At 37.1% G+C, this 13,720-nt stretch overlaps 1 protein-coding gene across 2 annotated transcripts in view; it reads left to right on the plus strand.

Moving 5' to 3' along the window:
- Positions 1-13,720, plus strand: part of LOC6051385 (anoctamin-4) — a 90,517-nt gene that overhangs the window by 23,562 nt on the left and 53,235 nt on the right. For both annotated transcript variants that reach the window (XM_038249967.1, XM_038249966.1), the window contains exon 2: positions 8,167-8,630. In XM_038249967.1, coding sequence (XP_038105895.1) covers positions 8,349-8,630 — 282 coding nt within the window. In that variant the 5' untranslated portion in view covers positions 8,167-8,348. The remainder of the gene's footprint in view (positions 1-8,166; positions 8,631-13,720) is intronic.

A 13,720-nucleotide genomic window follows, 5' to 3' on the forward strand; every position in this document is an offset into this window, starting at 1 on the left:
GGAAATTTTCGCCTTAAAATGCCTATGACTTGGAAGTGATGCACTTCTTTAAAAACATGTTTTACAACCTTTTCGATTGCTCATTTAATTCTACATCTAATAATGATTTTGAAATTTTATGTGATGCCATTTTCGATTTTTTCGAAAATCACAATTATTGAAAAATGTATATCTCCGGCACCAGATTTTGCATTATCCTAAACTCTATGGCAAAAATGCCTTTTTTAGTTTCCTGAAACACCAAAATGGCAAAAATAAAAAAATATATGTGTTTTATGTATTTTTAACTAATAAAAAGTAAACAAAAAATCAGATTTTTTCCGTGTGCCTTTTTTTTTAGTCCTGTACAAACCAAAAAAAAATTGTTCCAATTTTCAGTGGAATTTCAGTGAAATCAATTTATTATTATTAGATGGATTGTAAAATTAGTTTAAATTTACCGAAAAGTTGAGTCCAAAGTTTTTTTAAGTGTAAAAAAAAATCAGAGATGTTACATTCAATAGAGCGGAGAGATATTTCATAATGGATTGTCTAAAATGTGTTTATGGTATAAATTCGGTGATACATTCTAAAAAAGCTTTTTATAAATATACAACTCCGTCCACTTAAGGGGAATCGCATCACTTTGCCCCCAATGCGCCAACTAGTGCCGGTTCCCCTTAACGCCGAAGAGTTATTTAAAAAAAATGGAAAACTAGTTTTTATTTTTGGTAGGGTTCTATTCTTAACAGTACAGTTCAACCGGAAAAGTAGTTTTCTTCGTCTTCCTAAATCGAAATATTTTTTCGCCAATAAAATTAATGGAAAAGTACAATGTATTGTAAACCGTTTAGAATTTTGTTTGCATTTGAAATTTATTTTTTTAGACATTTCCAAACTGTTTCATCAACTGCTCAAGCTCTTGATTTTTTTGTTGGTTCCATGATCTTTTGAAAACTTCTTGAAAGTGTTTTTTTGTCGTTGTGCGAAATAATGTTTTATTTTATTTTGATTAAAAATTAGCTTAAGTTTTTTTAATCGTGCATTTTAGATCGAATTATCAGTTTCTAAAAAAAAACATGTTTCAGTCCAGTGTCTTTTGTTTAAAATAAAAATGTTTTTTAAAAATGTTTTTCATATTAAAAATCGCCAGTTTTTGAATTTTGCATTAAAAAAAATCGAGCTTCGTCATGCACACGGGATACGTCTTGAGAGTCTTCACCTCAAATTTCAGCTAATTTGGTCCATCACATCTCGAGATATCGTGGCAATTCGGTGCTTAGAGAAAAACGCTCAGAAAGTTTGACAGTCCGCTTTGCACATGGCAGAATGTTGAGCTTAAATCGTCTCTCACTCAGTTTAATTATGAATTATTTTCATGAAACTATTAGGAGTGATAAAAAACATCTTTTATAAAATTTTGTGATTTCTCATATGTTGTAACCCCTTAAAAGAAATGAAACTGAGCATGTCTCTACGAAATAGATTTTTTTTAATTTAATATTTGTGCCTTCGATATTCCCAAAGAAGCCATTTTGGCATCATTAGTTTGTCCATAAAATTTTCCATACAAAAATGATTTATGAAAATTCAAAAATCTGTATCTTTTGAAGGATTTTTTTGATCGGCAAAGTTGTAGGTATAGATAAGGACTACACTGAAAAAAATGATACATGGTAAAATAAATTTTTGGTGGTTTTTAATTTCACTATTTGTCACTAATACTTGATTTGCAAAAAAAAATCAATATTTTTATTTTTTTTAATTTTTGATATGTTTTAGGGGACATTAAATGAAATTTCCAGAATGTGCAAAAAATCTTTGACCGAGTTATGAATGATCTTTTCGAAAACAATATTTTTTTTTAAATCAAGACTAACATTTCAAAAGGCCAAACACTCAATATTATTTTTTTCCAAAAGTGACAAACATGGGCACTTATTTAAAAAAATTAATAACTTTTACTATTTTCATTAAAGTCACCTAAAAATGTATATAACTTGAAAACGGTGCACTTTATGAAAATTTCACTAAAGACGAAAAATGAAGTTGAAAAATTGTTGCGACCAATATTTCGATTTAAAAAAAAATCTGTATTGATTCAAAAATTAATAACTCGGTTAAAGATATTTTGCCCGTTCTGGAAATTTCTAAAAAGTTGGCATTTGATGTCTCCTAAAACATATCAGAAAAATAGTGTTTTTTATGAAAATCAAGTTATTGTGACAAAAAGTTAAATTAAAAATTATCATTTTTTACCGAATTTTTTATTAATCTTCTCATTGAAAAGTGCCGGCGACAAAATTGGGCGAAAACTTCACCGCCCGGAGATCGCGAGTTGGCGCGAGCGAATGAACACCGCGAAAAAAGATTCGGGGGTGCATTGGGGTTAAATGATCATTTCGTCATTCGGTTTAATTTAAAAATAATTATTTTTTCGTAAATATCGCTACTTTGATGCGATGTAATTCATTTTTACAGTAAATTAGGCATTGTTACATCAAATTTGACCTTTCAAACGCACTAGAATGGCCAAATTTTAAAACATCAATGTTTGCCAATTTGACCGTTTTACCCCAATTCCCTTGTAGAACAAAAGAAAAGTTCATCCGCGGTCTGTCAGCAGCGCGCTGTTTTGTTTGCTGGATCAACATTTGGAAATGTCGAACGTTGAAGGAAATCGCTCAAAAAATGGAAATTAACCGATTTCAAATGTTATGGCCGCAAATGAAAGGTAAGGGTGGCTATTTTTTTATTCCGATCTGTAAAACTAGTTCTGGCGAGGGTTCTGGGCACTGCAGCAATAGATTTTACCGGCGGGTTGCTTCCGTTTGCATTTGATTTGAGGAGAAGGTTTTTCAATCCACCAGGGGCTTATTCGGGGGCAACAGTTTCGGTAATCCGGAACTTCCGGTAAGTTTCATATTTGCAGTGTTTAGCATGAAAAACAAACTTAGACCAATCTTTCAAGTGTGCGCTCTTTTTGAGGAGGGGCGCAAACCGAAGAAGAGCGCAACTCGGGGGAGCGTTATTTCGGGGTTTGAGCGCAAATCGAAGGAGCGTTATTGCAGGGTTTTGGCGTAAAATGGGATTTTATTTTTTAATTTTATTTACAATTAAACGAAACATTTATATAAAGGGGTCATCCACAAAACACTGATAATGGACCATCCCCAAATCTGGGTATCCAAGAACTCCCGGATGTCATGGCCTAGATAGCTACCTGATCAACGGAGGTCTATATGGGTGAATTAACCATCGGTATAGCTTCAGATAGCTTTAGTGAACCACGATGGATACCCTTCGCCATGTTGGATTATTATGGGTCCTCCAGGAACTCCCGGGAGTTATGACCTGATGATTTACCTGACTTCCGAGAGTTCCTGGGAAACCCATAACAATCCAGCATGGTGCAAAGTGTCCATCATGGTCCACTGAAGCTTCTTGAAGCGATACCGATGGTTGATATACCCATATAGTTTCGCGTTGATCAGGTAGATCATCAGGTCATCACTTCCTGGAATTCTTGGATGATCGATAACAACGTACCCCAGAGTATCTATCGTTGTTCACTGAAGCTACCTGAAGCCACACCGATGATCAATTCACCCATATAGACAATAGGGTCCTAAAGCCCTTTGTCAATTGTTATGTTCAACGGTAAAAAACAGATTAAAACCCATTTTTGATCATTCATCATTAGGACAGGACAACATTTTTTTGATGAATCAACTAAGGTCCGCTTAGAACGAGCTGTGATTTTTTTTTAAATTGATTTAAAATCGATTTTAAATCCTTCTCGGTCGTACAAAGTGTCATTGTACTCAGAAAAATAAGCGTTGTGAACAATAATATCACAAATGTAAGCTTCACCTTTGGGCCCAATTAAAACAGAAACATATCAAACGAAATATTTGAAACCAAACCTGCACAACAACAAACAAACAGAAAAATTAGGCGTTAATTTGGATTCAACAAAGTATTTAATTCCTTTCGTTATTGCAAATCGACTTTTGATTGCATTTTCAGATTTGTATGAAACCTTGTCCATTGATGTTTTTTTGACGTAGACTACGTCTTTGTCGAAGGTACTGGGGTGCCATTTCAAAAAACCCGGGCCGAAGGCCCTGGAATACTGCGTCATCCGTCAAACGCTTATATATTCCTTCCCTCTAATCGAATCGACACGATTTATGTTCCATTCGATTCGAAAATTATTCAGCAATTTGCTATAAAACTTTCATTGTTGGCAAAATAGTTTTACTATTGAAACAATTGAATGTTTTAAAAAAATTTCAAAATGTAGAGATTTTGCAAGAAAAATGAGCGCTTCCCACTCACGGACGGGAATGTCAAGTACCTATTTTGAGGGGAAAATCATCCGAGCAACGCGACCGAGTGTCGGTCGCGAAAAAGGAGGGGAAGTAGCGGACCGAAATCATATATAAGAACGCGCGCTCAGCCCATTCTATAATTCACGTCTCAGACGTCGGACCGGCAGCAGCAGCAGCAGCAGCAGCAGGAAAGCTCAGCCCAGAGCAGCAGCAGCAGAAGAGAGAGGGACCAGAACTGCAAAAGAAGTGCGCATCGCCTTCTCGTCGTCACCGTCAGCCAGTTGCCTCTCGATGGCCGAACCGTTTGGATCGTCCCACCCGGGACGAGGCAGCAATAAGATGAGGCGCGCGCCTGCTGCCTTCTCGCCGAAAAGTTGCCTCTCGTGGGTCAAGCCGTGGTTGTGAAACTTCCAAATTCTAGTTGTTAAACTTTCCAACTCTTCGGAGTTGCCTCACTCCCCGTCCCTCGTCTTACCCACGGCGAGGCAGCGCAATGAATAATTACAATTAAATTTCAGGAAAAAAAATGGTTTTCGGGGGCGACGGATTGCACAGCTTTCTGAGGCTGCTCTCGCCCCCAACCCCTCGCCCTCCCCCTCATTATGCTACCAAACATTCATTCGGTTCGCGAAAAAAACGTTTTTCGTTCTTCTCCTTCCTTCCTCCATTCGATGTTGTCTAGTCAAAGATTTATCAACACATTCAAAGTATGTTTACATGGTAGCTGCGGTTTTGTTCGCATTAGATTTGCCATCTCTTTCTAGTAAAAGTCAATTTGAATCGTATTTAATTCCGTTTCAACAACCGGTACGTACACGGTCCGATTGAATTTACCGATCGCATTCACGATCTTATTCCGTTAATGTATTTCAAGCGTCTAGCTAATTCATCAAAATGAAGAAATGGAAAACTCTCACATATCAAAACTTTACGTAGTCTACGCCATTCCGGTTATGTCTGTGACATAACTACTTTGACTTTTATGACCAAAATAGTTATTGTGCACTATTGCCTCATATTCTTCATACAAAATGGTGTCTGTCTATACACAAGTGCTGTGAATGTTTTCGCAAATCTGTATCTTGAGATAAGATTTTCTGAATACCAACCATTGGCAAAGTATTAAGTTATGACCAGGTTTGAACAAAAAACTTTTTTTTGTCTAAAAAAGCTTATAGTTACAATGGTTAATACACCCATATAGACCCCCGTTGATTAGGTAGATCATCAGCATGGCTTTCTACCTAAGGTACTCGCGATTGAGTGTGTAGTAGTGCGGTTGTCAAAATCGTTATCTCTGACTCTCTCACTCCACTGCCACTGACATTGTTTATGTTTTGCTTTTCCTGGCACGGTCCATTGTTCGTTTGTTATTGTTTTGGTTTTAGTGGCACGGAGTCATGCACTCACACTAATACAAAGCAGGATCGTGAGTACCTATGATGTACAGCCTTGGATCATCAGGTCATAACTCCCGGGAGTTCCTGGAGGACCCATAATAATCCAACAAGGCGAAAGGTATCCATCGTGGTTCACTGAAGCAAAATGAAGCTATACCGATGGTTAATTCACCCATATAGACCTCCGTTGATCTGGTTGATATCCAGGTCATAACATCAAGGAGTTCTTAGAAGACTTATAACAATCCAACGTACCCCAGTGTGTCCATCGTTGTTCACTGAAGCTACGCTCAAACCCCGATGGTTTGACACCAACTGTTGTCAGACGAACGGGGTCACTTTTTAGTTTGACACCCCTTTTACACGGAGTTCACGCACACTACCAAACGTGTGTTTTGATAGTGTGCGTGAGCGCCGTGTAAAAAGTGACAGTTCGTCACTTTTTAGTTTGACTTTGTCCAACCAACGGGGTACAAACTAAAAAAGTGTCAAACGAAAAAGTGACCAACCATCGGGGGTTGAGTGTATACCGATGGTTAATTCACCCATATAGACCTCCGTTGGTCAGGTAGCTATCTAGGCCATGACATCCGGGAGTTCTTGGATACCCAGATTTGGGGATGGTCCATTATCAGTGTTTTGTGGATGACCCCTTTATATAAATGTTTCGTTTAATTGTAAATAAAATTAAAAAATAAAATCCCATTTTACGCCAAAACCCTGCAATAACGCTCCTTCGATTTGCGCTCAAACCCCGAAATAACGCTCCCCGAGTTGCGCTCTTCTTCGGTTTGCGCCCTCCTCAAAAAGAGCGCACACTTGAAAGATTGGTCTAAGTTTGTTTTTCATGCTAAACACTGCAAATATGAAACTTACCGGAAGTTCCGGATTACCGAAACTGTTGCCCCCGAATAAGCCCCTGGTGGATTGAAAAACCTTCTCCTCAAATCAAATGCAAACGGAAGCAACCCGCCGGTAAAATCTATTGCTGCAGTGCCCAGAACCCTCGCCAGAACTAGTTTTACAGATCGGAATAAAAAAATAGCCACCCTTACCTTTCATTTGCGGCCATAACATTTGAAATCGGTTAATTTCCATTTTTTGAGCGATTTCCTTCAACGTTCGACATTTCCAAATGTTGATCCAGCAAACAAAACAGCGCGCTGCTGACAGACCGCGGATGAACTTTTCTTTTGTTCTACAAGGGGAATTGGGGGTAAAACGGTCAAATTGGCAAACATTGATGTTTTAAAATTTGGCCATTCTAGTGCGTTTGAAAGGTCAAATTTGATGTAACAATGCCTAATTTACTGTAAAAATGAATTACATCGCATCAAAGTAGCGATATTTACGAAAAAATAATTATTTTTAAATTAAACCGAATGACGAAATGATCATTTAACCCCAATGCACCCCCGAATCTTTTTTCGCGGTGTTCATTCGCTCGCGCCAACTCGCGATCTCCGGGCGGTGAACTTTTCGCCCAATTTTGTCGCCGGCACTTTTCAATGAGAAGATTAATACAACTTTGCCGAAGACACCAAATCGATCAAAAAATCCTTCAAAAGATACAGATTTTTGAATTTTCATACATAATTTTTGTATGGGCAGGTGCCAAATTTGTATGGAAAATTATATGGACAAACTAATGATGCAAAATGGCTCCTTTAGGCAAACCGGAGGCACCAAAAAAGTTTCAGCCGGATGCAAAAATACAAAAATTAAAAAAAAAAGATTGATTCGGTCTGGTAATATTAAACGTTTTAAGAAAAATCTTTGAAACACCCTATAAATAATGAAAGATAACCCAAATTCTGGCAACCCTGCCAAAAGTTATTTGCACTTATATTTATATGCTCTTTTGAGTCTCAGCGATTTCGATGAAAATGATTTCCAGATCGTCGTGCAACAGGCAATTGGCAGACCTTATTAGTCTTAGTATACTACGGTGCTGGCAACCTTGTCTGAAGTTTTGAGCATATGTTTTTAATGCAAATTACTTTTGGATCTGTGTTACTGTCAATCATTGGATAGGTGATCAAAATTCATATTTAATGAGTTATACAATTTTAATTGCTGACAACCTTATAATTAAGTATCACTACTCATGAGAAATTCTTAGAGCTTTTCTTCATTTTTGGCCTTCAATTAACTGAACTAAAATATTGTCGATTGAAAAAAAAAAATTAAAACATTTTGAAATCTGAAAACAAAACGTTTTATCAACCACCCCAACAATCAATTCCACCAAACAAAAAGTGTCCCTTTTCCGCGGAACGCCCAACAAAGCCTTTAAATATAAATAGATCCCACGCGAGAGACTAAATTTGGAACGTGAATCGCGCTTCTCTCTTTTATTATCGTTATTCCGTTATCACCAAAATAAAAAAAAACCAACTCCCGACATGACACTCAACTTCGATTTATTTCTCTCCCCCCATTTTTTTTCCCAGTGAGCCAACGCGACGACGATGCCACGCCGGAATCGCGCGTGTTCGATCTGAGCGACTTCCAGGACGTGGTTCCCACCCCGGCGGAACCGGACCCCGATCCGAATCGACCCGCTCGGCTGTCCACGGCCCGTCCCCTGCTGACCTCGACCGGCAGTTGCGAGTACTTTGACCTGGGCGGCGACATGGACGAACGGGACAGCATCTACCTGGACGCGGTCTCGATCGGTTCGGACGGGGCCAACGGCGGCCGGAAGTCGCTGTATCTGTCCCGCCAGACGGTGTACCACTCGGCGGAGGAACTTCCCACCGATGGGACGCTGGGGCGGACGCGTGCCATCACGGAATCGATGCTGAACGATTCGAGGGCGAACGGGGGATTGGCGAATCTGCCGTACGAGGGACGGCCCACGAATGGCGGTGGGATCCTGAAGCGACCCGGGCTGACCACCCAGTACCGGCCAGAGGTAGAATACGGGAATGAAGAGGAAGACGAATCACTTTTGACCAATAGCACCACCTCCACCTCCACAAACACTAATCATGACCATCATCGTAAGCATGAGCCCAGACAGATAGTTACATATTCGCTGTGGAAATCGAGGGTAAATCAGAACCAAACAAATATCAAATCTACAAAAAAAAGACGCACGTTACTAACCTTACGCACACTTACCCCGGTTAAGGGACGATTAACCCTCAACTTCCTCGAACAACAACAACACACAAAAAATATCGAGGTCAAAACGCCCCGAAAATCCTAACCTAGAAAAAAACTATTCAATTTCACGTAGAAGGTAAGGTTAGAATATGTACGGGGAAGTAGGAAGTAGTGCCACCGACGATTAACCTTCAACCTGGGTAGTAGCTCGCCCCAAATTGTCCTCTTTTCTCTCTGTCTCTTCTACACTTTGGGTTGGGGTGTTTCCCGTATCCACTATCGATGAAAGTACAGCTCTACGGTGATACTCTTTTGGCTAGCTTTAAGTGTAGGTTTATCTTTGTGGGTGGCGTTTTGTTGAAACACTGAAAAAAAATTGCTGGTGCATTTTGGGAGATATCATTTTTGACAAAAAAAAATGTCAAGCCATAAAAACAAATGTTGGCCACGATCCGGAATTAACGTCAAAACTATTATCGTACAATTATCTTCGTCGTAGTGGTCATGTCTGTAACATAACCATCTGAGTAAATCTTTAGAATTTCAAAAAATAATAGAGTTGCTTTTTAAATTTTGTTTTATTTAAATTAATCTTTTTCCATGCGAGCAACTCTACGAAATCGGCCGATTTCGACCATTTTTATTTTTTGTATTTTTTGATTTGACTCAAACTTTGTGGGGGCCTTCCCTATGACCAAATAAGCTATTTTGCGTCATTGGTTCACCCATACAAGTCTCCATACAATTTTGGCTGCTGTCCATACAAAAATGGTATGTAAATATTCAAACAGCTGTAACTTTTGAGTGAATTTTCTGATCAATTTGGTGTCTTCGGCAAAGTTGTAGGTATTGTTGAGGACTTTTGAGAAAAAAATAGGTACACGGAAAAAAAAATTGCAAATTTTTTATCAACTTTTTTTTTTCACTAAAACTCAATTTCCCAAAATACATATTTTTTGATTTTCGAGATTTTTTGATATATAAAATCAGGGGGCAAAAAAAATATTTTTTTCTAAATACTTCAATTTCAATGAAAATGTAAGTGCAATCAGCTGAAATCAAATTAAAATGCATTCCCTTGCGTTTAGAATCATTTTTAGCAAGTTTGAGTTATTTTTTTAAAAGATTTTTGAAAATTTTCGATGTTTAGTATCGATTGAAAAACAGCTGAAGTAAAGTAAAAAGTAAATCCACAGAGAACAGATGTACATCACTGAACAAAAAGCATTAAAAAACGTGTGTAAAAATTCAAACCAAGATACGTTGAAAAGAGCTAGGGTGTGCATCATCCGCCTAGATAGCGCCACTTCAAAAATCATGATGACCTACAGTAGCAGAACGTTGGACCATCCATTCACTGCACAAAACATTCCGAACGAACGACATCAGGCCAATGTCTGACTGTCCTTCATTGTAGGGGTGCGATTTTACGCGCGAAAGAAAATAACAAAATCAGCTGTGAAGGTAAACAAAACGAAATCAGAGTTAACATGTGAAAAGGTACTATTTTAAGCTAAAGTAAAAAAAATATTTTAAAACAAGTTTTCTGCTATGTTTTTGCTAATGTTAATGCATTTTTGCATTATTTGCAGTCAATTGAAATTGTACTGAAGTGAATTTAGTTTATAAACGAGGAAAATATTATTTTTCTGAGGAAATTATTGAGCCATTCTACATTGTTAAGTCAGGTAACCTCAACTGCGACGGTGGCGCCGCCAAGCGTATCCTTTACACCCTAATTTCTTTGATGCAAAATTGTATGCAACACATTTTGTTAGCGCTGCAGTGTTTACACACAAGTTCGAGCTTAGATGTACATCTGTTCTCTGTGGTAAATCTTTCCCAGTTCCTTAGGGGAACACCCGTGAAGAGTATCGGGGCCGGCATTTACAAAGCGGATTCAGTGGCAGTTTTTCACTCAACTAATGTTAACATGTTTAGGTTAATGTTAACATTCCATTTTTTTTTTTTTTTCCTTGGATGGCCCACCTCTTACCCATACACAGTTTTTGTAGTATGGAAGATTTACGAGCAGATATCTTTCGATAATTCTAAGTTCGTGTTATGAGAGTGTCCTGTAATCTTAACTCAACTTCCGTGTATGCCCATCCATATCTCTCTTTCTAATCTCAAGGCGCTCTTACAAATCCTGTGCAGAGTCTTTCCTTATCATTCAGATTGCAGACATTTTATCCATTTAGGGTATTGGAACCATTTGCTATTCCACATGCATATGAGCACATAGGGTTAAACCGCGCCCAGATTCGCGTTACTTTTGATCAAGTTTATCATATGCAGCCCAAAGTGTCCCCAAGCGAATGCGTACCGATAATGAAGATGGCCGACCGTCATAACGTGCTCTTCGTCACAGTACCATCGTGGGTCACTTTTACTCGAACGGCCGTTGCCGCACAAACTCCTTGCAGCTCCTTTTAAACTCATTGATGTTGCTCGTCATCTTTGCAGCCTCTGGAAGCTGGTTGTATAGCTTAAATCCTTTGTAAAACAACGAGTTCTGCGTACACGCTTTCTTCCAGTTCTGCAATCTGAGATCGTCAGCTCCTCTAGTGTCGTGCTCATGGATATCCCTTCCGCGTACCATGGCTTCCGTCAAGTATTGTGGTGCCATCCTTTCCTTCACACGAAAAACAAAGACAAGTGTGTTGTATTCGATCCGTTGCTTTACCGACATCCACTGCAAGCATTCGAGCATTCTGAGCCTCGGCGTCAATCGTTCACATCCCAGGATGAGCCGCATGATTTTGCTCTGGAGAACTTGCATCCTTTTCAGTTGCCGTTGTGTTGCCAAGAACAAGATCGATGAGCAGTAGTCGAAGTGCGGCGCGATAAGCGAATTGTATAACTGAACCTTTGCTTGTGCTGTCAAGTAGCGGTTGATTCTGCACAGAACTCCAAACTTTCGGGCTGCCTTCCTGATAGTGTAATCGATGTGCTCGTTGAAATTCAGCTTTTCGTCCAGCATGACTCCAAGGTATTTCATCGTCTCCACGATTGTTTAAAAAAAAAAAAAAACATTGACGGAAACGCAAAATTTATATCTCTGAACGAAAAACCATGGCAATGATGGCAGTCTTCACGTTAAGTTAGGTTGCAAGCAAGCTTGTTGATTTATTAATTGACATTTGTAAGATTCCTAATAGTTATCAAAAGCAAACAAGTTTGAAGTGTTTACTCAATAATACGAAAGCGTGTCAAAGTGTCCACTCAACTCGCCAAGATTCTGTAAGCGCCACCTATAAATCAAGTTTTTTTCTTCTTCTTTTTCTTATTATTTATTTTACTGATAACAGTGACACTTATTCTCCTGTATACAAGTGCCGGCGGCGGCTTGCTTTGATTGCCGGTGCCTACATGTACTTACGTGTACTTACGCTCCGAAATGTGATTTGATTTTTAAATTCGAATTGATAAAAAAAATTGCTTCCAGCTGCTCTAACTGATGATTATTGATGACGCGACGTGATTTTTTCCTACTTTTCATCATTCACCACTATACTGAAACGGTTTTACTGAAACTGACTACAGTCGGGTTGAGCAGCAATGATTCAACATTTCTCATCGGTACCTTGGTGCTAATTAGTGTTGAGTCATGATAAGAGAAAACTAATCTGCTGATGTAGGTGGATTTTTTTTTTGGTTTAGCTTTATCTGATGAGACCGCAGAAATTTTTCATTTTATAGATCTTTTTTATTAAATAATTTTTTGCCCGCGGGATATATTTTTGTTAATCGTTGGTCCGATAAAAGCGTTCAATTTTATCGGAAATCATAAAACATTTTAAAAATGACAAAACAGAATTAAGCCTGGGTAAAAAATATCTCACTTCTATATAATCAATAATTCAGTATTTCTTATTAACACTTATGCAAAAATTGCTAAAATTGCTAAAATTCAAGAAATTGCTAAAATTTGCTAAAATTCCTGAAATTTCTAAAATTGCTAAAGTTGCCAAAATTGTTAAAGTTGCTAAAATTGCTGAAGTTGCTAAAATTTCTGAAGTTGCTAAAATTGCTAAAATTGCTAAATTTGCTCAAATGGCTAAAAATGCTAAAATTGCTAAAATTTCTAAAATTGCTAAAATTGATAAAAATTTCAAAAATTTCTAAAGCTGCTAAAATTGTTAAAATTGCCAAAATTGTTAAAATTGCTAAAATTGCTAAAATTACTAAAATTGCTGAAATTGCTAAAATTGCTAAAATTTCTAAAATTTCTGAGAGTGCTAAAATTGCTAAAATTTCTATAATTGCTAAAATTGCTAAAGTTGCTAAAATTGCTCAAATGGCTAATATTGCTAATATTTCTAAAATTGCTCAAATTACTAAAACTGATCAAATTGATCAAATTGCTTAAATTACTAAAATTTAAAAAATTGCTTAAATTGCATAAATTGCTAAAATTGGTAAAATTGGAAAAAATGGTAAAACTGTTAAAATTGTTGAAATTGTTATAATGGCTAAAATCGCTAAAATTGCTTAAATTGCTAAAATTCTTAATTATTTAAGTTGTAAAATTCGGAAATATAACGCAAAAAGAATATTCAAAATTTTCAGAATTTTAGAATTTTAGAATTTTAGAATTTTAGAATTTTAGAATTTTAGAATTTTAGAATTTTAGAATTATTTCAGAGTTTCAGGATTTTAAAATTTCAAAATTTTAGAATTCTAGAATTTTAGAATTATTTCAGAGTTTCAGGATTTTAAAATTTTAAAATTTTAGAATATTATAATTATTTTAGTGTTTTAGGATTTTAAAATTTCAGAATTTTAGTTCAAGTAGTTTAATTTGATTTTTGGTTTATGTATTAAAAATTTGAGTTTTAAGTCGAATTTAATGTTTTCAAATTTTCAGATATTTTGAATTAATAACCTTACAAT

The sequence above is a fragment of the Culex quinquefasciatus genome, chromosome 1, assembly GCF_015732765.1.
Source record: "Culex quinquefasciatus strain JHB chromosome 1, VPISU_Cqui_1.0_pri_paternal, whole genome shotgun sequence".
NCBI classification, from domain to species: domain Eukaryota; kingdom Metazoa; phylum Arthropoda; class Insecta; order Diptera; family Culicidae; genus Culex; species Culex quinquefasciatus.